This window comes from Perissodus microlepis, chromosome 11 (genome assembly GCF_051167445.1).
Source record: "Perissodus microlepis isolate ML-2025 ecotype Zambia chromosome 11, ASM5116744v1, whole genome shotgun sequence".
Lineage (NCBI taxonomy): Eukaryota > Metazoa > Chordata > Actinopteri > Cichliformes > Cichlidae > Perissodus > Perissodus microlepis.
Window position 1 is genome coordinate 16,767,331 of NC_140471.1, and position 25,270 is coordinate 16,792,600.

Below are 25,270 nucleotides of genomic sequence, written 5' to 3' on the forward strand. Positions count from 1 at the left end.
TGTGAGTCAGTTATTAACCCTAACGTTACTCTCACAGTTATGTTTTCCCTAGAGTGCGTTTCAGTGAGGTGACTGGCTCCTTCCCCCTCTCCTGGTCCAGCCCTCTGGGCTATAACCGGCTGGAGTCGCGCAGAGCGCACGGTAGTCGGCCGTCTCTGTCGCACGCGTGATGTCTCCTCTCGCTGTCCGCCTGCTGCTGCTCGCCTGCCTGGCTTTGCCTCTTTATGCGGTGGAAAAGGTGAGAAGCAGAGGCTACCGAAAGGATCCTGACGCCGACAAGGTAAAAGGGGTTAGATAAGATTACCGTGTAGCCGTTAACGACAGCTTCCAAAATAAGTAGACATGTGGCAGGAGAGGAGTGGACAGATTTTTTGGCATTATAACTCTGGGAGAGAAAAAAAAGACTCACGTCAACATGTAATTATTACACTCAGCTTTACCGTCATTTAGTTGTTTTTCGGTGCATCCCATTTAACATCCACTGACTATTTTGCCTATTTTTCCAACACATTCTGGGCTTCTTTTTTCTAGCGCTATGCACTGCTATTTTTAAATTGTATCTTTAAACATTAGAGGGAAGGAAAAAAAGTTTTAAAAGATTTATCCACATGTAGAATAGTGTGGACAGCAGCAGATCAGAAAATCCCACTTTTGTAGCTGTTATACACTCAGCTGCTTTTCTATTATACTCCAGACCAGATCTGGCTGTCCTCCACGACTGAGTGGACATAAGGGGGGACTAAACAGGAAGTTGTGGTCTGCCTCATACTGTTTGCTGACCTTTGTTATCCATCCGACTGTTTGAATAGTTTATAAGTGGGTGCAATTTGAGCAAAAAACTTAAATGTACGTTTAAAGCTGGGTAATATGATATTTTTAACAGTACCCAAGGCAGAGTTCAACTGTTTAATTTCACAGTCCCACGATACCTATCAATCTTACATTGTTTATGCATAGGATTTCATAACCCTCAATGATGCATCTGTTTAGTGATTGAAGGAACCAACTGGACACACAGATGTTGAATCTTTTAGGAATCAAACAGAAGTGAAACTAGTATTTATTTTTCTGGACCCTGTCGAGCCCGCCCAAGCAGTTTCTCTTTAATATTCCACAACTGTGACCACAGTGATTTAATTTAAAAAAAAAAAGAAGAAAGGAAAAAAAACAACTTATGTCACCATCTGTGTCTAGTGCACTGGAAACGATGCCGAAAAACCCAACTGCACTAGACACTCTGGAGAAGAAAGATCTGCTTACTTGGCCAACATGGTAATCACGAAAATACTACTTTGCATCTCATCGGCTTCCTTTCAATCTAAAAATCGCTCAAAGCTGAGCATTATACCCAGGCTCCGCTCTGCATGCTCCAGGAGAGCTTCAGGCCCTGCTTCTGTGTTGACTAACGCATAAAATGCTCCTGATTCCTCAGCTCTTCGGGGCAATTGCAGCCTTTTAGTTTTCCAGTTACAGTAGCAGACTGTACGCGACTAATATTCAGCAGGGCTGGAGTGTAATTCATGCAGGCAGCCAGCACCACTATAGAAAGAGCAGACTGGGAGCTAATATAAAAGTCAGCTGTGTGGCGAAGTGGACAGAGGATCCATTCATTACTCTGCTTTGAAAGCTCTCCAAAAATCTTAGTAAAACACCAAGACTTTTTCCTTACTGGAATATCTACACAACTCCAAGACTAATGGGGAGTCCTTGCATCGTTTCCACGTTTTGCCACCTAATTTTGCCAAGGTGCATGAAAGCCATGCTTCCAGCTTTATTTAGTTTCATGCATACAAACCCACAATCTACTGCTGTCATCAGACACTTCCCAGACTTCTATACAGATGATGTCAGGTCTCACATCTCCAGGTTGCTCCAGCGTTAGCCGCGTAATGGCTAAAACAGACACTGGACCATCTGTTTCACAGCAGCTAACGTTAAATGCTCTGACTCTCTAACTTTCAGGCATTTTTCAGATTTACATCATCTGAAATACTTTTTTTTTTTTTAACTTCACCCCCAGATTCAAGTCTGGTTAAGATGTTGGTGTAAAAGCTCTTTGTTCTCCTCCTCTGCTTTTTTTTTTCTTGCCCTAATGCCTTTTGGACACATGCCCCCCTCCTACTCTCCATAACTACTTCACAGATGCATACTGAGCAAAAGGTCAACAATGACCTTCCAAAAATCTGCAAAATGCTTTCAGCTTTCATGCTTACTTAAGGGCGAGGAGACATTTCTGTATGTCAACTTGTGTCCCTAATTGCTTACAAAGGAAAAGCCACCTCCACCTAAAAAAAGCTTGAACCTACACGACACACTGCAATCTACTGGTCAGAGCATCCCTTTGAGGAACACGTTAGGCAGATCTATTTAGATCCTCATTGTGTCTATATTTGCATGTGGTAAGGCTTGGCAAGCGCCCCCCCGTCTGTGTGTGTGTGTTTGCGTGGGTTTGAGTCAGCCTGAGTAGGATGCTGCGTCTGTTTAAACATAGCAGAAGGTTCAACAGGACAATGAATCACATTAAGGGATGAGTGGCCAGACAGCCACTAATTTAGGCCACTGCCGAGCCTTCAGTTCCTCATTAACAGCAGAGCTGTGTTTTGCTTGCTCGGCGGCTTCATGGTTGCTTTGGCTTGATTTGGATAACACAGCTTTTTGTACTTCCTTCAGCACAGTTGTTTGTGTGATGTGTAATCTGGCTCCTTGTGTGTGATGGTTGGATGGATGGCAGCATTTAGGTGTCTGTGGTGCATGCAGTTTAAACAGGGATTTAACCTCACTGGAAGAAAGACAGTCTTAAAACAGGAAGTCTGATAACAATAGATTCTGTTGTTGTTGTATGGTTTTGTTTCACTATGTCCTCTTCTCCTTGTTTCTTTTTTCAGTATGGTAGCTGCCTGCAGGGTCCAGCAGGCACCGCTGGAAGAGACGGTAACCCTGGGGCCAACGGCATTCCTGGGACGCCTGGTATCCCAGGCCGCGATGGACTGAAAGGCGAGAAAGGAGAATGCGTTACTGAAGTTTTTGAGGAACCCTGGAAACCCAACTACAAGCAGTGTGCCTGGAACTCGCTGAACTACGGGATCGATCTGGGTAAAGTGGCTGTAAGTATCTCACTGTATCTGTGGGGAATGCGGGCATTTCAATCACTGCAAACACACATTAAACACACTTATGCTCCATTCTGCGTCGCAGGACTGCACGTTCACCAAGCTGCGCTCTGACAGCGCCCTCAGAGTCCTCTTCAGTGGCTCCCTCAGACTCAAGTGTAAAAACGCATGCTGCCAGAGGTGGTACTTCACCTTCAACGGAGCGGAGTGCACAGGACCACTGCCCATAGAGTCAATTATTTACTTAGACCAAGGCAGTCCCGAGCTCAACTCAACCATCAACATCCACAGAACTTCCTCAGGTACGACACAGACTCTGAACAATATTTATTCCCACCTCACGGTGCTAGTAATGCTATGGAAAGAAACATTAAGTGAAGTGGAATTTCCTGTATTAATGTCAGGTCTTCATCCAAGTCCTAATTATGAACAAGCACAAAATATTTTAGCTCATAACACATGAATAGTTGCACTCTTTTCGTTCATGTTGAAATGTTAGGAAAAGCAATGAACCCCTAAGCCAAGAGTGTCAAACATAAGGCCCAGGAGCCAGAATCAGCCCAGTAAAGACTCAAATCTGGTCCTATTTCACAGCTTTGGAAAATGTGAAGAAAGGCAAAAGTTTTGAATTTTTAACTGTATTTTCATAAGTTTTACAGGTTTATCAGTACTGTTAAAGACCTCCCCCATGGCCATTCATGCTACACCAAAGTCATTAGGTATAGGATTTAAAAAACATTTTTCACAGTCAACTGTAGAAATTTCTTTACAAAAAAAACAAAACAATGATACATAATATAAAAAAAAGAACATTTTCTATTTAACGTGTCCATCTCTTACACTCTTAGCCTGAAGAATTGTGCTGACAGGTTTTTCTCTTCCATTACAGAAGCATTTCTTTATCACGTAGAAAAAGAAAAAACTAGGATTACCTGTTAAAGCTGTACTTCCTTTTCTTATTTTAACATATCTTGGGGATCAAATGTGCAATTAAACTTCTTTACACTGACAGAAATGGGAATTCCACTGGTCAGGCTCACTTAAGATCAAAAAGTTTGACATCCATGCCCTCGGCTGATGGCATCATCAGAGTTGGAGTCAGGAGTTACCAATTATTCCAATTAGTGACACTAGATTGGAGGCTCCAAAGGTGAAAGCAGGGTGGTGGCACCATGATGTCTTAGAGCTCTTCTGCTGCCTCTGGGCCTGCACAGCTCACCATGCTGGCTGGAGCAATAACTTTAAACATCAAAGTCAAGCTAGTGAAGAATGTCTTCAAAGAAAATCCACCTTTTTGAGAAACCAAGTCAGAGGACAGAACTTAAAGATAGGAATAACCTCAAGAGAGCCGTTCACGACAGACATCCTGAGAAGCAGTTGTGTGAAGAGTGACACAAATTTCCTGTTGAACATTGTTTAGTCTGTTGCTGCTGCTAGAAACAGTTGCTTCCCACCATAAAAAGAGAGAAAAAAGTCCAAGCAGTAATTAAATCCAGTGGTTCACATGAAGGACATAAGGACACTTAGATTTTGTAGTTTACATTTTTAGCTGTACTTCAGACCAATTCATGTTTTGTTTTGTTTTTTTACACTAAAATGAAAACTGTGCACACTCCAGCAGCTAGTTAGGCTACAACAAAGTCAAGAAACGGGGGAAACAGCTAGTTTCTCCCATTTCTTGTAAAAATACTCTTAATGTATTTTTAATACATTAAATGTTGTTTATTAGCCTTCTGCGACCTCATGTGCCAAGGCTGACATGGCAAACCAAGCCCCCTTCTTTACTGCGATTTGGGCGAGTAACAGCAGCTCCAGTTCTTTCAGAAACTGAGAGATGAACACCTGGAGACTTTTTCTGGAAAGTGCCCAAAAGGGCTTGTATAGATGTGTAGAACAGTTCACTTCTCAGATTCACAGTGTTAGAGCGTTGGATTCATGTGCCTTTTAAAAAAAGACAGCTTTTTAAATGCATTTATGTGCCCTATGCTGGAAGACAGCACAGACTGTGTGTGAGATTTACAGCCAAAAACATGTTGGGACAACCTGTCTCAGCTGCAGGTTTTGAAGGGTTAAAGTTTTTGTTTTTTTTTTTAAAGAAAAGACTGGGGTTATTATACGGGGTTATCAACTGAAACAACAGTTGAGAGCATCAAGTTTCTGCTCCTCAAATTGTTCATGGAGGAAGTGAAGAAGCCACAGCTCACAATTTATCACCCTTTTTTGCTTTGGGACTTTCAGAAAGTGAGGCTGGCTCTACCCCAGCTTCAGTCCTTTTAAGCTAAGCTAATGAACAGCCTTAAATTAACTGCACAGACATGACAATAGTGTTGACTGCAGACATGAAAGATTACATGGTTTTAATTATTTTTTATTTCTGTTTTTAAACCTGAAAGGCCCAGTTTTTCACCACTGTGTCAGAAAACAACTTGTCTCGGCGTTCAGTTTGGGTGTTTCCTGAAATTCATTTGCACCGTCTTCTCTTTTTTTCCCCTCTCTGTCTCTCTCTCTGCAGTTGAGGGGCTGTGTGAGGGTGTCAAAGCAGGGCTGGTTGATGTGGCGGTATGGGTGGGGACCTGCGCTGATTATCCAAGAGGAGACGCATCCACAGGCTGGAATTCCGTATCCAGGATTATCATAGAGGAATTGCCTAAGTAAGGAAAATAAAGCAATACGATTGGGAGGGACCTAGTTTTGGTAGCGTGACAGCATGTTATCCGACGCGCCACAACGATCAGGTGTGGTTTGCTGAGGCGTCACTGATGGGAACGTGAAAATTTGAGTTTTGTTTAAATGCTACACCCGTCGACAGGCCTACGATTACTGTACTTTTCTGTCTACCGGAAATAAACTTTGTACTGTAGCTTTTTCAGCTTGTGGCTGCTGTTAAGAGTACAGCAACAGACATGGACAGTATCTTTAAACTCTGTACTCCTGTGACCTGTTTATATGCATTTTCACTGTTAATAAAGCACTTCTTTTTTAAGGAAATGTTACTTCTCACTTCTGAAACACTGCATATTTATAGCCTGTGTAGCAACAAAGTAACATTTAATGTACTCACATGAATCAGGCATGAGACTGCATTTAAAGCACATTTTAGATTTTATAATAAAATCTTATAAAGCACAGCTGATACAATGACACAAAAACGTCAGGGAAAAAAAGCACTCATCAGGCAAATCATTTCACACATCTGCAACATCTGAACCTGAGCCGATCATGAATTTGATGTTTATAATGAAGTAATTCATAGTTTTATAGTTGAGACTGTATCTCTCTGTTGCCAGAAAGCATAAAGTGTAAACAAAACTGCTGCATGATGAAATATTCATCCACCTCCTTAGAAAAGACCCTCACAAACAAACAAAAACAAACTGTTAAAGCAATATTGTCCCCATAAAGGTGAACAGCAACAGACATGCTCCCTATAACTGTCAGGAAGTTGTATTGAAAAGAACTGTTGCTGCTCCATTTGGCAACACTTATTTTCAGTGCACATGAGTGATTTGCACATTTACACGTACTGGACGACGACAGCTCGGCGTCGATCAACACAGTCCTCCCCTGCATCTCCTCCGCACGGCGCCAACGTGTCAGCACGAGTTTGCAGCATTCGGGGCAGTCCATGCACTGCTTTTAAAACCTCATTTATTTTGCCCGAGAAAAAAGTGAGACACGTTCTCGTAAACCACGAAGGTGATGCAACAGGCTGGGGTGACGCGGATCAAGTTGGGGATGATGCCTTTGTAGAAACCAAGGGTACCTTCATTCCTGAGGAGACAAGTGGGAAAATGTTAAGCATCAATCATAACAGGCACTCGAACTGTGCTCAGAACCTGAGATGGGGCCGGCACGCTCGGTCCCACTGTGAGTGGATCGGTGTCTTACCTCCACGTCCGTCTCACGACATCAATAACTCCATTGTATCTATTGTGCTGGTCTTGCAGGCGAGCTCGCACCACTTGATATGGGTATGTTGTGGCCACGGCAAATATTTTGGATAATGCTGCCATTGTGATGTATTCCAATGGGTTCTGTTTGCACAGACAGATAAATGGAAGGAGGAAGAAGGGAGCAGAGCAGTGTAGGAAAACTGATGAGTCACTTGTTATCAACTGTGGGCTCTGTCTCATTAGACTCAAAAGTTACAAGCCTTATGGCTGAGTTTTATTAAACAATGTTTCCAGCCTGTCTGTGGCTCATGGTTAGTGACTCACCAGCTTTGCGTCTGAATGTGCTTTTCTGTATTTGTTGTAGTCTCTCTTGAGCTCTTCGTAAGTCATGAACTGCAGTGCTCCATGAGATGTGCCGAGCAGACCGGGAACATAACCCTTTTAAAGACATACTCTGTAAGTCCGTCTGAGTTGACACTCAAATTCCCACAGTGTGACTTATCCACTGAAAAGCCCACACATCTGTGACTCCCCATCTCTTTACTCTCTGTGTGTTTATACACCCCTCTGCATTTAATCATTAGTTAGTATTAATCTCTGGCTCTCTTCCACAGTGTGTCTTTTGTCTTGTCTCCCCTTAGTGAACCTGGTTCCGCTGGAGGTTTCTGTTAAGGGGAGTTTTTCCTTCCCACTGTCGCCAACTGGTTGCTATAGGGCAGGGGTCCCCAATCCCAGTCCACGAGGGCTGGTGTCCCTGCAGGTTTTAGATGCGTCCTTGATCCATCACAGCTGATTTAAATGGATAAATTACCGTCTCAACTGTCTTGAAGTTCTCCAGAGGCCTGGTAATGAACTAATCGTGTGATTCAGGTGTGTTGACCCAGGGTGAGATCTAAAACCTGCAGGGACACCGGCCCTCGTGGACTGGGATTGGGGACCCCTGCTATAGGGGATCATCTGATTGTTGTGGTTTTTACTGTAGGGTTTATACCTTACAATATTAAGAGCCTTGAAGGGACTGTTGTTGTGATTTAGCGTTATATAAATGAAAATGAACTTAATTAAATTAAGGGCCCTTGGCCCTATTTTCTCTTGAACTTTAGGTATAACATTTCCGACAGCAAATTACAATTCAATATTGTTAATGAAGAGGCTGACATACTGCTTAAATCCCCCACTCCTGTATAAATGGGTTGTGTTTTTTTCCAGCTAGAAAGGTAGCTGATGCCCTCTAGTGGTGATTAAAGTCAATAGCGCCTACGAGGTCTTCAGTATTCCTATCAAAATAAGCAAAAGTGAGATCTGAGGGGATATTCAGAACACATTAATTTGTCTCCCCACTTAGAAACATGAAAAAAGCAAAATAATTCAAAAAGAAAACATGCCAGGACATCACTCAGCAAACCAACAAAAGCTGCACCAGGGCCGAGCCTTCTTTCTTTAACAATGACTGTACTTACTCCAAAAATGTGAATATGAAATATGAGTCCTAATCACCACTGAATGTTTGGTGGTAAACCTAATGATCCCCACCACACACAAACACACCATGTTGGTATCTAAGCGAGCGACAGCACAGTCTCTCCTCTGACACCAACAGGTAGTCTGAAAACCACAGTGGGCTATTTTTTTGTCAGGTCTTTAAGGAATTGTTGCTAGTGTGCCATCTCAGTAACAAAGCTGAGATGCCTGTGATTTCTTCATGAGTGTGTATGCATGTTTAAGCTGAACCAAACAAATGACAGAAAAGCTGCCACAAACAAGGGTTATCAACTTGTTACACTGAATCTCACCATCTGGGACGAGGCAGACACAAAGGAGCATAGACGAGGAAATTATGTCTGTAAGTGTTACTCAACAGGGATAATATTTTAAAGAAGGAAAGTTGAGAATAATTATTTGGAAGTAATAAAGACTACTAAAACATTCTGGCATTAACAGGTGTAGAAAAATCTCCCAGTTTAAGCCACCCCTCCCAAATGTTTAAACTTGCTAACCATGCAATCTTACATCATAAGGAACACCAACACACTCATGTCTCACCCTGTAGAGTCCAGACACTCCTTCATGGCGGTAGATCTTAACTAAAGCATCAAACATCCCCTTGTACTGCTTGCCATTTCGGTCAGCACTGTACTGCAGCACCAACCGGGTCTTGGTCACCCAGATTGGGTTGGTAAGGGTGAGTGTGAGGATGCCTAGGCAAGGACAAGAAAGGAAATGTCACTAGAAAGCACACGTGACTTCTATTACTTTGTTAGACCCATGATTAGCACACAGGCCCCTCAGTGAAGAGTCATTTACTATAACTCAATATCTATGACTTGACGAACAGGACCAAGGACTTCCTGACTTTAAAGTGGTACAGGAAAAAAAGACTTATGTGAAGTTGTGCTAGAGATCTCACACAAATGCCCAGCTGTTTGTGCACAACACAGTTTGGAATTAGCTCACCGTGTCACCAAACTGAACAAGAAGCGCAACAGAGTGCATTTGTGCATTAGGCTCTTTAATGCCACCCAGGTATCATTCTAACCTTCTCATTAGAATGGTGTAAGTGCCTGATGGGGAGAAGAAAAAAATATCACAAGATCAAATCAATAAAACATCTGTTTTGGTTTCATTTTTTATACTGTTGATGGTAGCTATAAAACCTCCCTGTCATTGGCTTCTTCAATTTATTTCCATTGAAAACCTTGTGAAGGCTGTAAATGCCTTCGTTTCCCCCATTCACACAAGCATGTAAGGCTGCCCTGAACCACAAGTAACTAACTCCCTGTCAGTTACTACCAGCTTGTAGCAGTCATACCTAGCTGCTGTTATTGATCATGTGCTGATTATATGGTGGGGGAGTGGTTTTCTGCAGTGCAGCAGTGCTCAAACATGGGTAGTACTAACCAGCTTCAGCCGCTGACACCAGGTGTTCTGTGGCACTCAGTTCAGCCTGACGACCTTCCTTTGTGTACCCTTTGATTGCGTTGTAGCTGTGAGGGAACAGGGCAAGGGCAATAAGACATCTTGCAGTTGTAAAGTCATACATGCTGCTTTTTTCATTCATAGGGTGTTGTACAAACCTGAACATTACGGCTAACAGCTAGATTTTCCAGTTTCAGTGCAGCTAGCAAAACAACAAGCAGCCACTTACTGCTAAAGAGTCAGACAGTGAAAGTGGACAGTACATCCTCGGTTTCTTAACATAAAACTCATTGTAACAGCCAGGGGCAGCACAAAAGTGATCACCTTATACTCATTTTTAGTTTTAGTGTCCTTGTTTTCTTCTGACTTATCGATTCTGTCACTAGTAAGCTAACATAAACTAATGTAAGCCCATTAGCCGCAACCAACCAACGACATGACGTCAGAAGATGGAGCTAAACATGTTTTTGAAACTTTAACTTTTAAACACTTATTTCTTAAATCTAGCTTCACAGAAAGTGTTACACCAATGTCAGTTTTTGCGAAAAGGGCTCCATGATGTAAATTAGCTTTCATGTGTAGTGTTTCATGTCCTCTTTAAAGCTTATAGCTTACGTACAAGAAGAAGTAGAGGCCCCAAGATGCACCAGCACCCCAAACGTTGGGTGTCACGCCTTGATAGAGTCCCCTCAGTCCCTCCTGCTGCCAGACACTCTTCATGCAGTGCACCATGCCACTATACTTCGGTCTTAATTCAAGTCCATCACTTACTGCATTTAACAGACATTACGGACCTTGAAGTCACATGATACAAATTAAACACATCATAGCAGTAGTTTCTCAGCAGATTCAAGTAAAGTCATAGCAGCATGGCACATCAGACACTAAGGAAATTGATTTTAAAAGTTCATATTTTCATGCCGTACCTGCAAACCTGATTTTGACCAGGTCCAGAGGATGAAGCACCAGCGTTGACACCACTCCCCCGCTGAGTCCCGCGATCAGGTTTTCTACCTTCACATGGCTAAAGACCTTCTGTAGTCGTCCGCCGAACGAGACAGCGGACACGGGTTTGCCGGGCAGTCCTGTCTCTGAAACGGGACCGTGATTTGGAGCGGAGCTCATGCTCATGGGCAACTTGGCTACCTAGCTAGATCCTACCAGCTAGCAGTGTTTACAACACCGCAAGCACGCAGCGTGTCAAAATGTAACTCTCTATAAAACTGAGGCGACCCCTTGCTTACTCTGCTGCAGTTTCCATACAGTACGAGGACGGAACAGCTTCCTCATATCTCTCCTGTGCTAATGACGCACCACGTTTCTGACATCCGGAGGTACCTCACAGGTGTAACGCACTCTCCAAGTGTCAAGTCGCAGACCCAGTGCTTGACCTTGACAAGTTCCCGTTGTTGAAATAGTACTTCCGGTTAAATAATTCAAAAATAATTCACACATGAAATATGCTGTATTTATTTATTTATTTTACTAATACAAAAGTTAGGATTAGTTACGTCGACATATTTTGTATGATGTTTCGGAGACATTTTTGATAAAACTTAACTATATTAAAAATGTTTTCCACATAAATTACATAAAATCAGTTTGGTTATTCAAATAATGATTTAAATAGCGCTTTTACAGGCTTTTATATATCTATTATTTCTTCATAATTTTGTAATATTGCCCTTAATTATTATATCTTATTCTCAGGTGTCTTCGGTAAAGGTCCCTTGACGTCTCCGTGAACCTTTCTCAGAAGGTTGGCGTTGGTTTTCCTTGATTTAGCTGAAAACAAACAAACGAAAAAAAATATTTCCGGTCCTTCTCTTTCTAAATGTTGTAACTTTAGTACTCGTTTCTTTACTTGTGAGTGATGCAACCAGGAGGACCGGGCATCCCACAATGCAACGCGAGATCGCTGACTCTCTTCACTATCGACACATGGCTGGTGTGTTCGCTACTTGCTAATATTTTTGTTGCTATAATTTTCCCTTTCTGTAAGCGTGTGCCCCTCCGCTACCAAATGAAAGTTAAAGTCATCGCAAGGAACCCGGATGATTATGTCCGGGAGACCAAACTGGATATTCAGCGCGGTAAGTGAAACTCTTCGGCTAAATAGCTAACAGCATACGTACGAAAGAGCTACAGTGTTAGCATCTGATTAAAGCTACTGAAACAACAGTCATGCTTTTAATCTAATTTTGCATAGCTGTCTTTGCATTTAGCACGTTCGGAATTACAAATTTTGCTTCACACATTTCTAAACTCCTTATTATGGAGCCTAAAACAGTCTGTGTTACTTGACTTGGTTAGCAGCAACATACCTGCACACTTGGATTTTTTTTAAATTAATGGAAATGCTCTTTTCTGTGAGCACATAAAGAAGTGACTGCTGTGTATTTTTAGTCCCCAGAAACTATGACCCCTCCCTTCACCCGTTTGAGGTGAGCAGGGAGTACACTCGAGCTCTGAACGCCACCAAGCTGGAGCGTGTGTTTGCCAAACCTTTCGTGGCCTCGCTGGATGGTCACAGAGATGGGGTGAACTGTATGGCCAAGCACGCAAAGAGCCTCTCCACCCTGCTGTCAGGCTCCTGTGATGGGGAGGTATGAAGAGATGCATTTCCTTTTAATCTCAGCCATTCTTGCAAACTGACAGGACTCTCCTTTTGGATTTGATCTTCAGGTGAAGGTGTGGAATCTGTCCAAACACGAGTGCGTTCGGACGCTTCAGGCACATGAAGGTTTTGTGCGGGGAATGGTTGTGCGTTACTGTGGGACCTCTTTCTTTACGGTGACTGATCATCTTTTTGAAGACTTTTCCAAATTGTTTGACTTCATATTAGCTGACATCTAACATGATTTCTTTTTCTGCAACAGGTCGGTGATGACAAAACAATCAAACAATGGAAGATGGAATCACCAGGCTACGGAGAAGAAGAGGAGCCAATTAACACCATCCTGGGCAAAGTATGCTGTAATAATTTTGCTGTTTCATCGCATAGAATTGCATATTCATGTATCAGTGAAGTATGAATGAAAAAAAATGTCCCTTGTAGACTGTGTACACAGGTCTGGATCATCATCAGAACGATCCTGTATTTGCAACGTGCGGCCAGCAGGTGGACATCTGGGATGAGCAGAGGAGCAGCCCGATCCGCTCTTTCACCTGGGGTGTAGACAGCTTCAGCTCTGTGCACTTTAACCCTGTGGAGGTAAGATACCACGTGCTATATCTCACACACATGGGCCCCGCCCTCCAGTCATGTGACGAAAAAGGTTGCTTGGACGTATAAGCTCACAAGTGTTTATTGCGACTTAAAACCAACACATGTGCTGAAAAGTCAAGGGTTATCCTCTCCACAGACTGAACTTCTTGCAAGCTGTGCCTCTGACAGGAGTATAGTGCTCTACGACATGAGGGAATCTACACCACTTAAAAAGGTAAATCTTCCCTTACAGTTTGTGCAGGAATGCACCCGTTTATCTCCCTGTTAATTTACATGGATGTGGCATGATAATCAGCTACTTTTTGCTCTCACTTTCTTCTTAAGGTCATCATGACAATGAGGAGCAACACGCTAAGCTGGAACCCCATGGAAGCCTATTACTTCACATGTGCAAATGAGGACTACAAGTGAGTCTAGGAAAGAAACTCTGATTTAATCATATTTTAGCTCGTCCTTTTTTTTTTCAGCTCATAGAAACTGTTTTTTGTTTTTTCCTTTTCACCAGCCTCTACACATATGACATGAGGTACCTGGCCAAGCCCATCATGGTACACATGGACCATGTGTCTGCTGTGCTAGATGTTGACTATGCTCCCACGGGGAAGGAGTTTGTGTCTGCCAGCTTTGACAAGACCATCCGAATCTTCGCCAAGGACGGTGGACACAGCAGGTCAGTAATGCTGATCAAACTTTATGATGCCAGCAAAGTGTTAGGAAAAATTGTACTGTTGTTGACTATGCTGTATAATTTGTGGTGTAATTAAATTATAGCATAAATCCTTTGGTTTGGTTCATAGCTTTGTTTTTTGACCCCCTTTGAGTGGGAATAACTAAAAAAAAAGATGTAATTCTTCTGATGTTATTTCCGTTCATTCTTTACTTTCATGACTTTTAAACACTGCAGCTCTCACCAGACTGCCATGCCTGATTATAGACCAACTAAAAAATGGATGTAGCAACCGTGATGTCGCCTTCTGGTTTGTGAAGCTCTGTATTGATGCCTCAGGATGAATGTTTTCACCTTCGCTCTCTTCGGTGTTTTGGGGCATTTTGTCAATCAAAATGTGTCAGCCAATGAGCATATCCTGGATAAGCATGAGTTTTGAAAGTTGGTGACCAAAATTTACAAAAGTCACTTAATGTTTTATGCAGTATTATCCAAAATGAGTGACTGAGCGCGTAAACTCAGAAGTGTTTCCCAAGGTAAAGTTGGAGCAATGATTTTGCATAGACTTCTATGAACCTCAACACTGAGGTTTAGGAAGTAAAAATCCCATTCATATTCTCAATAGGGCTTTTGATTATGAGCCACAACATTGTAATAATCCAAAGCAGACGTAAAATGAGCTACAGTATTGAAATGACGGTATGTGCTCCTGTTGCAACCACAAGTCTGTCTGATTAAATCTGAATGTCAGGTCAGGAACAAAGCACTGCACTAGATCTATAACTGGGCTTTGCATTACTTTATATACACAACACAAACTGCAAAATATATTCAAAAATATTATTATTCATCACTGTTTTTAACCATATAAACACTACAAAAAGGAAAATGATTAAATGTGATGAGAAAGGTGAAGGACATTTTTATGTTTGTTATTCACTTTTGTAGATAGTTAGTTTGGTTCCGGGGTCAAAACTCTTTGCATGTGGATTTTCTGATAAGACTGTGGAGAAAATGGATGAGGAATTTGGAGCATTTTAAAAAGTGGGTGGTCCCTTTTCCCTTCCATAAGACTGCTTGTGTTTAAGCAACCACTGCTAATGGACCCTGATGGCTTCACTTTTCAGACCCAGAAGCTGTATCCACCTTTTATATTGTCTACGGCTTTAATCAGGTACATCCACCTGTAGGAGGACTCACCACATGGAAACCATGTTGAAGCATTTATGAACACTTTTACGATTTATTTTTTTTTGAAGCCTCATTTAAATGAAGTTTAATTTAAACAATTATTAGCATTTCAGAATTCAGCATTGGTTTGACTTCCCAGTTCTCTCTCACGTAATGTCTGTAGTGCTAACTACTGACAGTTTGCTATTTAGCAAAATAACATTAGCTTCTGGCTAATTAGCATACAGTTATACATTTTATCAGTGTTGGGAAGGTTACTTTTAAAATGTATTCCAGTAGATTACAGAATACATGCCCCAAAATGTATTTTGTAACGTATTCCGTTACGTTACTCAATGAGAGTAATGTATTCTGAATGCTTTGGATTACTTAATATATTATCATGCTTTTTACACAACTACATGAATGTACTATTGCTGTGTGATTTATTACTATTACTGAAGGTCCGCGGCTCCGAACCGTAGTAAAGGGACCTCTGGCTAATATGTCGGGTTCGTGTCGGGCTAGTAGCCGAAAAATAGCTTTACTTTGTTGTCTGGCTCAAGTTTGCTAGCGAGAGACAGAGAGAGGCGTTGAAAGGTTGCTCCAACAGGAACGTACTGTTCCGGAGGAAAACACAAACACAATGTACCTTCGAGTCTTAATAGCTTACTTACAACTGGGCTCGCTGGCACTCTGTTTGGCTGTAGTGGTTATTATTATATTTACATGCTTCCAGCTCCCGTTTCTGCTCGATGACAGCTCGTACTTTTCCTTTTTCTCCCTCCCTCGCTCACACACACATCACGAGTATGGCAGTCCATTCTCCCTGCAGCACGGACTACACTGCCCATGAGGCTACATTCTTTAGGGCTATGCCTGTAGCATTCTGCCTATTAGCTTAGCACAACAACTACAACAAAAAGGCGCTCTCTCACCCAGGAAAGCGCGTCACCCTGTAACCATGGCAACAGTAACACTGCCGCCTGGAACAACAGAACAAACAAAACCCAAACAGTCCTGACCTGCCACAATATGAAACAGGAAAATACCTCCGTGTAATCCCTTTATTTCAGCAAAGTAACTGTATTCTAAATACCACCCTTTTAAACGGTAACTGTAACGGAATACAGTTACTCATATTTTGTATTTTAAATACGTAACGGCGGTACATGTATTCCGTTACTCCCCAACACTGCATTTTATTAAAAAATGTTTTCAGTGTCACTTCTTCCTTTACATTTAAACACATTGTTTGAACAGCAACAAAAAATATTCGCTTTATTTAGAAAAAATCAGGAGAAGATGAGGATAAAAGCTCAGATAAGCTGTGTATTTTTACACAAAGCTAGCTAACATACCAGAAGCTACTAGCTGGTAGTGCTACAGTAATGAAGCAATTACTGGCTCTTCCTCTCTGCCATGATATAATTTACGAACATCATAATACAATACTCATATTGCACATTATACAATGTTCATATCTCAATCTGAGTCTCAGTTTTAGAACTGTTACACAGTTAATGTTAATTGGCTCATATTTTACTCTTTAATGATCTATTAAGGCTTTAGCTGAAGAATGTCTTTGAAAAGGAACAGCAATGTGTTTTTGCTGATGGCTTGAATTGATTAAATATTGAGTATATTATTTATTATATCTGTTAAACATTAGCTTAAATCAATTGCAAGTGTAATAATAACAGCTGTGAATTTTCTACTAGGATAATGTCAAAATGCTGCAAACACACCCTGTGAAAAAGGCCATGTGTTGAACACAGTAGCAGATTATGGCTGCTGGTTGATAATGAACCACAAAAAAACAAAGCCGTTGTTTGGTTTCTATGTGACTTAATAGTACATGCTGTATTGTTTGTACTGTTGTCAAGCTCCAGAACAAATAGCCGTAGTAGTGTTACATTAGCTGCCAGCCGGACAGCATCACAGCATGGGCTGGTGAGGGCTTACGTGGCAATTAGTAAGTAGTCAGCAAGTAGAAATATAGTATTTTTGCATCACTTTCCCCCTTTTTTTGTGAGATCAAAGCAGGTAGAGCACAAGTAATGCTTGTAATTACTAATTACTCTACTTATAGGCTCAATTCTGTTATGTAATCAGAAAGCAGATATTAAACATTATCGTGATACCTGTTTATTACCTGGTGCTGTTTAAAAACAAACAAATAAACACAAAAAACCTCTAGCTCCACAATAACAAACCTGAGCTGTGTAACCACATTTCTGTAAGCCCTCTTCTGTCATAATACAAGAGTTGTTTTGGTGATGGCTGGCTTATTAAAATGCACTTCATCAGTGGTTTGAAGAGTGTCTCTAGGTGTTTCCTACCTACAGTAATTACTGGCTTCTTGTTTTTTTTCCCTTGCAATCTTAAAAATTAAAATTTAGGGAGGTGTACCACACCAAACGCATGCAACACGTCATCTGTATAAAGTGGTCTGCAGACAACAAGTACATCCTGAGCGGCTCAGACGAGATGAATATCCGACTGTGGAAAGCCAACGCAGCCGAGAAACTAGGAGTGGTGAGTCTGCCCTCGTCTTCTCTCCATTATTCCTACTGATTTCATATCAAAGGCAACTTGCTGCTTCTTGGCAGCTTTTCAGGTAATTCCTCATCACGATGTCTACCTGCCAGTCGGAGCTGTATTTTCCTCAGCTGTCAAACACACTATATCTTTCTCCTTCACTTTATTACTTGTTTTATGAGTTAGCTGGATTCTTCGACACCGCTGTGGCTCTGCGCCTACCTTCAGCAGTGTAAGAATGGGTGACTGTGCCAGGAGCTACGGCACTACTGTTGCCAAGTGCCCTGATGGATGCTGACTTAGGGTAGAATCACTCTCAATAAGTACAATGTACCGGTTGGCACAGGGGCTCCTGGGGGGGGGGCAAAAAAACTCAGTGCTTGTGCAGTTATTTAACAAATCATCGACAAAGCATTCTCCCAAATTTCCACTCCAGCTGTCTTTGTTAGAGAGCGTTAATGCAATAATTTTTTTATGTAGGTTTTAATGGCAGAAATCAGCATTTATATTGTGCTATTCTCAATCCTGGTCGTGGCTGACTCACGAAGATCAGCTGCCTCTCTCGTGCCATCTCCAGCAGCCATCTTTCATTACTAATCGGATTCACTCTCGCCTATTCTCTTAATGCAGGCTCCGAGTAGAAAACTGGCCTGCTTTTGGCACTTGTTCTACTGTAACTGTGTAAGGGGAGATTTATTTGCAAGCTTTGCACTTAAAGAGATCAGACAAGGGCTGCTCCTATCAGCAGTTTAAAATCGGCCAATCACTTAAAGCGGGGGGCCACTCTGAAAATAATGAAGCATTAACATTCAAGTTGTACTCGGATGGTCTTTAATTATCAGGAAATGCTGAAACGCTGACTCGAGGCTTTGTCTGTGTCACCATCAGTACAGCACGCTGCACTGATGGGGAGTTCTCTATCTGATGCTGCACATCACTCCAGTTCTAGCTTAACCCTTTGTATTTTAGACCAAGACCTAAAACATGTTAAGAGTCAACTCAACTGAATTATTGATACTCATATGCTTTGTTACTTTTTTGAGTCAATAACATGAAAATATAGTGCTTGTGATTTAGTTTTTATGTTTTTTAAGGCGTTTACAGTCTGAAACAAGGCGTTGTAGCTTTGTTATGAGTTGGGTTTTGCTTTCAGTATTTTGCATCTTGTTATAACCTTCTACTTAATCAGTTGATAGCAGATATTAGGAAACATGGAGAATTTGATAAAACATAAGTCAGACACGAGGGAAAGCAGCAAAGCAGCAACAGCTGTTGGTGTGTACACTGGAGACTTTAAGCCACAGTGCAACTACCAAAAGAGAACCGAGCACAATACACGCTGACTGAAGTTACACATGGATAAGTCGGAAACACTAAAAATGGTTTGGGGTTACACCGACGAAACAAAAGCAAATACACACAGGTATCCACAGCCTGTCTGTGGAGTTTGGATTGAAGGTAACACAGACTGCTAAAAATATATAAACTTTGCACAAAAAGTCGATGACTTCTTTGTTGTAACTGTGCATCTTGGTAATAAATCTTATACTGTTGGAAAGTTTCTCCTCTTAATAGTTACACGTTTGTAAGGAAAAAGGCATCAGTTGGTTGAGCTGGTTGGTGATGACAGTCAAGTCCCTGATTAGCAGCAACTGTGAGCAAGGACCCTGCCACAGCGGTCACTTGGTGTGTGTTCCAAGCATGCCACATGTGACTGATCTCGATAGGGTCTGTGCCATAGAGCAACTTCAAGCTGATGTTCCACAAAACCAAGTTTCAGAATTACTGGAGTGAGCCCTAGCACCATTTCCAAATTGAAGGCCAAGTTCCATATAACCGGGCATGTCAGGGAGACAGGCTGTGAAGTAGGTGTCCCAAGAAGACGACAAAACGTTATGTTCAGTGACTAGTCTGGATCTGTGTGTGACGGTTGGCTCATAGAGTCAAAGTGTAGAGCTGTTTCGTAGTGGAATATTTCTCACATTGCTAGTTTTTTCTTTTTTACTTTTACCTCACAATGAAAGCACGGACATAATGAAACTCTCAATTTGGTTATAAGCCTCTTTGGCAGTCTGGATGTGCATTCTCTCTAAACACCAGTAGGAAGCCAGCTTAGGTGGTTGCAAAAGGAAATCCAGTTGTATAGAAGTGTGTGGGGAAAGTGATCCCCCTTCTCATTTAAGTTATGAGAAGCAGCGGTCTCACTAAACACTTTCCAAATGAGTCAGCTGACAGTTTTAGGACTTACTTGCTACAAAACGTGGTTCATTTTGTAAATTATAGTCTAGTGTAAGGTTAAAAACAAATTAAAAAAAAGAAAAAGAAAAGATGAAGTGGGGTGTGAATTCATTTTTAATGGTTAGGGCAGTGGTTCCCAAACTTTTTTTGCTGGGCCCCCCTTGTTTTACAAGAAAAATGTTCGCCCCCCCTTCTCGCACGTGCACGCACGCACGCACACACACAAACACATCCTCCAACCACACACACCCATATTTTGCTCCATTGCGGTTTATTTCACACCTCAAACATTTAGTAAACAATTAAGCAAATACAAGTAATCTGCAATAAATTACAGGTAGTAATAAAATAAACTACTAACTCTTTTACGCTATGTCCGCACCTACACGGGTATTTGTGAAAACGCAGCTGTTTCGTCCACAAGTAAACGACGTTACGAATCACCGAAAACTGAGATTTTTTTCAAACTCCTTTTTTGCGTTTACGTGTGGACAAGGAATACAGAGTTGGTCACGCAACGTCAAAGATATGTGCCTTTTTCACGTCACGCTGTGCGCCACGTTATTGTTTACATGAGATGAATTGCAGAATGGCAGATCGAGACAAAATACTGTTAATCTGACTATCTTCAGGTTTTACACGCTTACATTTACACACGCAGTTACTGTCCCTCCATTTACAAAGGCAGAGGCGTCACGATGTGATTATTTTACGTGCAGTTTTTTTGTTTTTTTCATTGCTATCAATACATTTTTCAAGAAATGCCTCTCTGTGCAAAACGGGTTTAAAAACATAAACAACTGTGGGATACTGTTTGTCCGTGATTTGAAGAGCCCAGCGCTGCTCTCGATGCAGGGAAAACCAATTCTGCAGGGGAGACCTACCTTGGCACTTGTGCAGGTGAAACCAAAGGGAAGATATGCTTCACCATATTTTCTAGTCTTTGGCTTAGAATGAAGTTGGTTTGGAAACATATTCAGCTATGCTTCATCTCCTGCTTTGCGTTTCTGTGGGCGCCCCGTGCTAGCAGTGTCCAAGCGGTTTTTTTTTTTTCCTCCTTTTCATTCCGCACCCCCCCCTGCAATGGCTTTGCCCCCCCCAGGGGGCGGGCCCCACACTTTGGGAAGGTCTGGGTTAGGGTAAGGGGCTAGGGAAACCATTATTTCAATAAAAGTCCTCACTAAGATAGCTGAATGGGCATGTGTGTGCGCGTGTGTGTGAGTTTAGTTTTAATAGCAGTGGAAGGTTTATTGTGGTGGCGGTTTCTGCAGAGGGCTGGGTGTGTATAGCTTAAGTTTTCAGAGCCTCAGCAGGATTACAGTTAATACTGACACCATGTAGTGCAGGCCCCTCAACTTTGGGTTGACAGGATGACTAAATGACTAAATAGATTCATCTGTTTTGCCAGCAGTCACTGTCACACTGTCCCTGTGCAGGTTTTCTCTGGGAGCAGCTGTCCCTATGTTACACTCGCTCATCTCAAGCGTCATACCCCCCACTTCCCCAACTGTAGCCTGTCATGCTTTGTTTTCACACCACACTGTAACCGGTTAGAAACTTTGGTTTGGCTCATAAGAGCCTTGCTATGTATGATCCCTCCAAACCAAAACCTATGAAATTCATAATTGTGTACTGTCTCATATTTTGAATGTCCTGTTGATTATACAATCAGTGTTTAGTATTTGTATCCAGGGGAATTAGTCTAGTACAACAGGATCAGCATCTGACAGCTCTTCTCTAGCAAATTGAATCTGAGACAAATCATTGCTTTTAATTAGAATAAAAGCCTTTTAAGGGAGCAGCTCCAGCCAGTACATGCTCAGCTAGCCAGTGGTTTTTATGAGCCACTGGCTTTTTTTTTAAACTTTTTAACAGACATTGATTCAGTTTTGAGTGAACATGTTGTCAAAAAGAAGTTACTGCTTAGTGTATTGTCCAACATTTTATAACATTAGACAACATACCGTAACTGCAGCTCTAAACAAGCACTGTTAGAATAGCAATTTAACAAGTCCACTGAGCACGTTCCTGTTTGTGGCTGAAAGAAGTCACCACCAGTATTCACTGAATAAAACCTGTATTTAATTGCACATCATGACTGTCTCAGAGGAGATATTTATGTAAATATATTTACTTTCTTTCTCAGAGTTAGATGAGAACAAGGGTTAGTGTGTGTGTGTGTGTGTGTTACTTATCCTGATTGCCGATGTTTGGGGTAAGTGGATCCAGATAATAGAAATATACCCTGGATTAGGGCTGTGCGATATGACCAAAATCTATCATCTAACATCTATCGTCCCAATAACGATATAAATCACAAACATTTAACATTTTCTGTAAATTCTGTGAATCTCGGGCAGCTGAAGTGTTTCCAGCTGGGCGTCGTGTACCTGGAGTCGAGTGTTTTAACCGATGCATTAAACTACACATTTTTAGACATAAGTTGTAACGGCCGCCGTTTCTTTGTGAGTATTTATTACACAGCGTGCTGCGGGGAAAAGCCTGTTCTAACGTTTAAGGTTTATTTTTTAGCACCCGGCGGCTCTTTTTTGCTTCTCATCTGTAAATACTCTGCATACTTTTTCACGTGATTCAGTTTATTTTGAAAAGTCTCAACAGGATCTTGAGCTTTTTTGTGAAAGGTTTATGTGGAAAATAAACAAGCGGACACGCGATGGTTTTACCGTCGTTGCTGCTAACGACAACGCATAAAAACAGGCGCTTGTCCATCCGTAGTGTGGTTATATTAAATATAAGAGAAAGAGAGAACTTTAAGAAATTAATATAGCCACTACAGTGACCATCAAAACGATGAAAAAATATTGCCGTGAACAGTTTATTTTGCGACGCCACGAAACAAACGATAGCGTAAAATGAAACGATAGATGTTTTTATATCCTCATCCGATATATATTGTTATATCGAACAGCCCTACCCTGCATATGCTGGGCTTGCTTCATAGTACAGGGCCCAGTTCTGCAATAACTTGAATGCCATGTTTTAAATCAAACGGAAATAGGAAGTCTTTTGACTGGTCTGAGGATGGATTGTTTTATAGCTCCATCACAACGAAGCAAACCTGAGCTGCTGGTGGTCACGCAGTGTGAAAGCTGCAGGAGGGCAACCAAATTTAACTTGTGGAATTTGGCTTCCAGGGTCAACAGTGACCCCAGTATACATTTTCTCCTAATTGTCGTCTTCTCTCTTTGTCTCCTTTGATGTCTTCTTTGATCTCTCACTCATCTCCTCTCTTAATTTTTCAATCGTTTTTAAAATTTGTTTTATGTAATAACTTCTTCCTCTCTGGTGTGATATAGCTGGCCCCCAGGGAGAGAGAGGCTGCCAACTACAGTCAGAAACTAAAAGAGAAGTTCCAGCACCACCCACAAATCAGGCGCATCGCTCGCCACCGACATCTACCAAAGACCATCTACCACCAGACCAAGGAGCTGAGGGTTATGAAGGAGGCTCGTCGTAGAAAGTACGCATTCATTTTCTACATAACACAGAAACTGATTTGGTTATAGGAGCCACATTAAAGTCACTCTTTAGCCATGATGTCAGGAAAGGTCTGACCTAAAGCAGTCACACCAGCCTGATGGAAAATACCACAGATGGGACTGCCCTCTATGACATGGTCTCAGTTGGCATTAAATACTCATTTATATGCTGGATTGATTGTCCTAGTTTGCACTGCCGTCCAGTGATTCATAGCTTCTTTTTTTCCCCTTAATTACCAGGAGTATTATGATACGTCAGACATGTGTTTGAACTGTGAATGATTAACTATCTGTCCTTTATGCATTATTTTCAGAGTGCATCAGTGTAGTCTGTGACGTAGGTGTTAGGTCAACAGTCTCATATTCAGTCACTCTCCTCACTGTTTGCTGTTCTCTCCCTTCCCCGTCCCTCCATCCTTCCTTGAATATTCTCACCAGAAAGCTTCATTTCACATTCATGATTCCTTGTGTCATTTTTCAGGGAGAGGAATGTTCGCAAACACAGCAAACCAGGAAGCGTTCCCGTGGTGTCTGAGAAGGAGAAGCATGTCGTCACTGTGGTGAAGTAGGCCAAAGCTGAAGGAGAGAAGAACTAGAGACTGAGATTTCATCTATATGGATATTTTTTCAGATTTCTGAAGAAGATTGAACTTGACTGTTGTGGAAAGGAAAAGGACACGGACTATAAAATGCATTCAGACCAAGTATACTTGGTTAGGTTTGGTTCTGTTTCACACTTTGCTTTGTGCAAGTTTGCGTTTCTCAACCCAGGAGCCACCTTGACAATTATAAAAAGTTAAGATGCATCATGCTTGGAACCACTGATGTTCAGCGTGATGCATGATAAATGGATGCGTCATTTTCTGTGAATAAAATCTAACAAAATGTGTTAATTTCCTTTTCAAACTACCATAGATGGCTTTCATCACAAAACAAAGATATTTACTCTGGTCGGAAATGGACAGAATTCAATGTAGCCCACATAATATAGGTAACTACCTACCTTTGGATGTTGTCTTCAAAATGAAATTGATGGATTTCCATAAGTCTCAAAAATTGCAACTGTAAATTGATCCCATGAATATTTCTTTTAAAGCCTAAAAAGAAAACCTAATCATAAATAAGTGGTAGATTTCTTTCCATTTTAGGCTTTTAACTGGGCAGATTAAATCCTCGGGTTTAATACAAAATTCTTACAACCAAAAAAGTGCGAGGAAGTATTTTTTTGTTGTTGTTGTTGTTTGGAATTCCACATATCAGCTTCTGAGCTGTTCAATGTAATATGCAAATGGCTCCACACAGTTTTTCTGATGTATATTTATAATAAACGTCATTATTTGTACTTTGGAAGAAACTATGAGCTCAGTCATTCACAAATCAAACTCAATAAGTTCACTCTTATTTTGGCTTATTATGGCAGATCAAGCCGCTTGTGGTAATTGACTTTAGAGCCCTTATTAGGTAGAGCCTCTGTCCTCTTAATGTTGTCCTTCAAATCCTACAAACAAGTGGTAGAGGGAGACTGTCTTTGGAACAGTGATAGAGGTCAGGAAGGGGAATGTATAGTTGTGGGGTCAGACCTGAGAAATGTCCAATAGGATAAAAGTCACCCAGATAAGAAAGGCCTTGCAGGGAGTGGTGGTACAGACACTCCTAGATAGAGGTGTTTGGAACTGCTTTGATCATATAATGAGTTTAATATCATTTAATGTCATTTAAAAATATACCCGCAACCAACTTTTATTGGAAATGGCTCACGTCACAAAACACTTGAAACGAACTGCAGATGTTGCCTTTAAATCCCTAAAGGTGTCTATTTAGCATACATGGAACCAGCAGCTATAATATTGATATTAATATTCCTGTTTCCACTGTGCAGTGCACCAGCCTTGTGTAGCCGCTCTGCCTCTGTTTTCTTGCGCGTGTCCCTCAGAATCTCTCACGTGATCTGGCATCAAAGCCGGCGTGTGCCGCAAATGGTGCATGAAAGCAGAACCGCCGCTGCC

The 25,270-nt window shown here is 41.6% G+C and overlaps 3 protein-coding genes across 5 annotated transcripts; 2 read left to right on the top strand and 1 right to left on the bottom strand.

Annotated features, from left to right (window-relative positions):
• Positions 1-69: 69 nt before the first annotated feature.
• LOC146377463 (collagen triple helix repeat-containing protein 1-like) lies at positions 70-6,098 on the top strand. Of its 3 annotated transcripts, XM_084943191.1 has the most exons (5): positions 70-280; positions 1,195-1,272; positions 2,886-3,104; positions 3,196-3,412; positions 5,623-6,098. In XM_084943191.1, the coding sequence occupies exons 1-5, from the start codon at positions 170-172 to the stop codon at positions 5,763-5,765; spliced, it is 768 nt and encodes a 255-aa protein (XP_084799317.1). In that variant the 5' UTR covers positions 70-169; the 3' UTR covers positions 5,766-6,098. The 3 variants fall into 3 exon arrangements, with proteins under 3 accessions (XP_084799317.1, XP_084799318.1, XP_084799319.1); XM_084943192.1 differs by lacking the exon at positions 1,195-1,272; XM_084943193.1 differs by lacking the exon at positions 1,195-1,272 and having other exon boundaries at positions 70-238.
• A 95-nt stretch (positions 6,099-6,193) lies between these two features.
• On the bottom strand, positions 6,194-11,327 carry LOC146377464 (solute carrier family 25 member 32-like). The gene is made up of 7 exons (XM_084943190.1): positions 10,846-11,327; positions 10,539-10,689; positions 9,902-9,987; positions 9,047-9,201; positions 7,328-7,441; positions 6,999-7,144; positions 6,194-6,881 (listed from the first exon to the last, which is right to left on the bottom strand). The coding sequence occupies exons 1-7, from the start codon at positions 11,048-11,050 to the stop codon at positions 6,755-6,757; spliced, it is 984 nt and encodes a 327-aa protein (XP_084799316.1). The 5' UTR covers positions 11,051-11,327; the 3' UTR covers positions 6,194-6,754.
• Positions 11,328-11,804: 477 nt separating this feature from the next.
• Positions 11,805-24,618, top strand: dcaf13 (ddb1 and cul4 associated factor 13). Its single transcript, XM_084944157.1, has 11 exons — positions 11,805-12,012; positions 12,326-12,525; positions 12,605-12,712; positions 12,799-12,888; positions 12,978-13,133; positions 13,285-13,362; positions 13,473-13,555; positions 13,654-13,818; positions 17,388-17,523; positions 23,082-23,245; positions 23,746-24,618. The coding sequence occupies exons 1-11, from the start codon at positions 11,943-11,945 to the stop codon at positions 23,831-23,833; spliced, it is 1,338 nt and encodes a 445-aa protein (XP_084800283.1). The 5' UTR covers positions 11,805-11,942; the 3' UTR covers positions 23,834-24,618.
• Positions 24,619-25,270: the final 652 nt, after the last annotated feature.

Bases quoted from the DNA above. Each gene is read 5' to 3' on its own strand.
- LOC146377463 (XM_084943191.1), top strand. From the start codon at position 170: ATGTCTCCTCTCGCTGTCCGCCTGCTGCTGCTCGCCTGCCTGGCTTTG. The intron at 3,105-3,195 runs GTAAGTATCTCA...TCTGCGTCGCAG, and splicing joins TCGATCTGGGTAAAGTGGCT to GACTGCACGTTCACCAAGCT. The intron at 3,413-5,622 runs GTACGACACAGA...CTCTCTCTGCAG, and splicing joins CATCCACAGAACTTCCTCAG to TTGAGGGGCTGTGTGAGGGT.
- LOC146377464 (XM_084943190.1), bottom strand. From the start codon at position 11,050: ATGAGCATGAGCTCCGCTCCAAATCACGGTCCCGTTTCAGAGACAGGA. The intron at 9,988-10,538 runs GTACGTAAGCTA...GTTCCCTCACAG, and splicing joins TGGGGCCTCTACTTCTTCTT to CTACAACGCAATCAAAGGGT. The intron at 7,442-9,046 runs GTGAGACATGAG...TGTCTTTAAAAG, and splicing joins GAGTGTCTGGACTCTACAGG to GGTTATGTTCCCGGTCTGCT.
- dcaf13 (XM_084944157.1), top strand. From the start codon at position 11,943: ATGAAAGTTAAAGTCATCGCAAGGAACCCGGATGATTATGTCCGGGAG. The intron at 12,526-12,604 runs GTATGAAGAGAT...TTTGATCTTCAG, and splicing joins CAGGCTCCTGTGATGGGGAG to GTGAAGGTGTGGAATCTGTC. The intron at 13,819-17,387 runs GTCAGTAATGCT...ATTAAAATTTAG, and splicing joins AAGGACGGTGGACACAGCAG to GGAGGTGTACCACACCAAAC.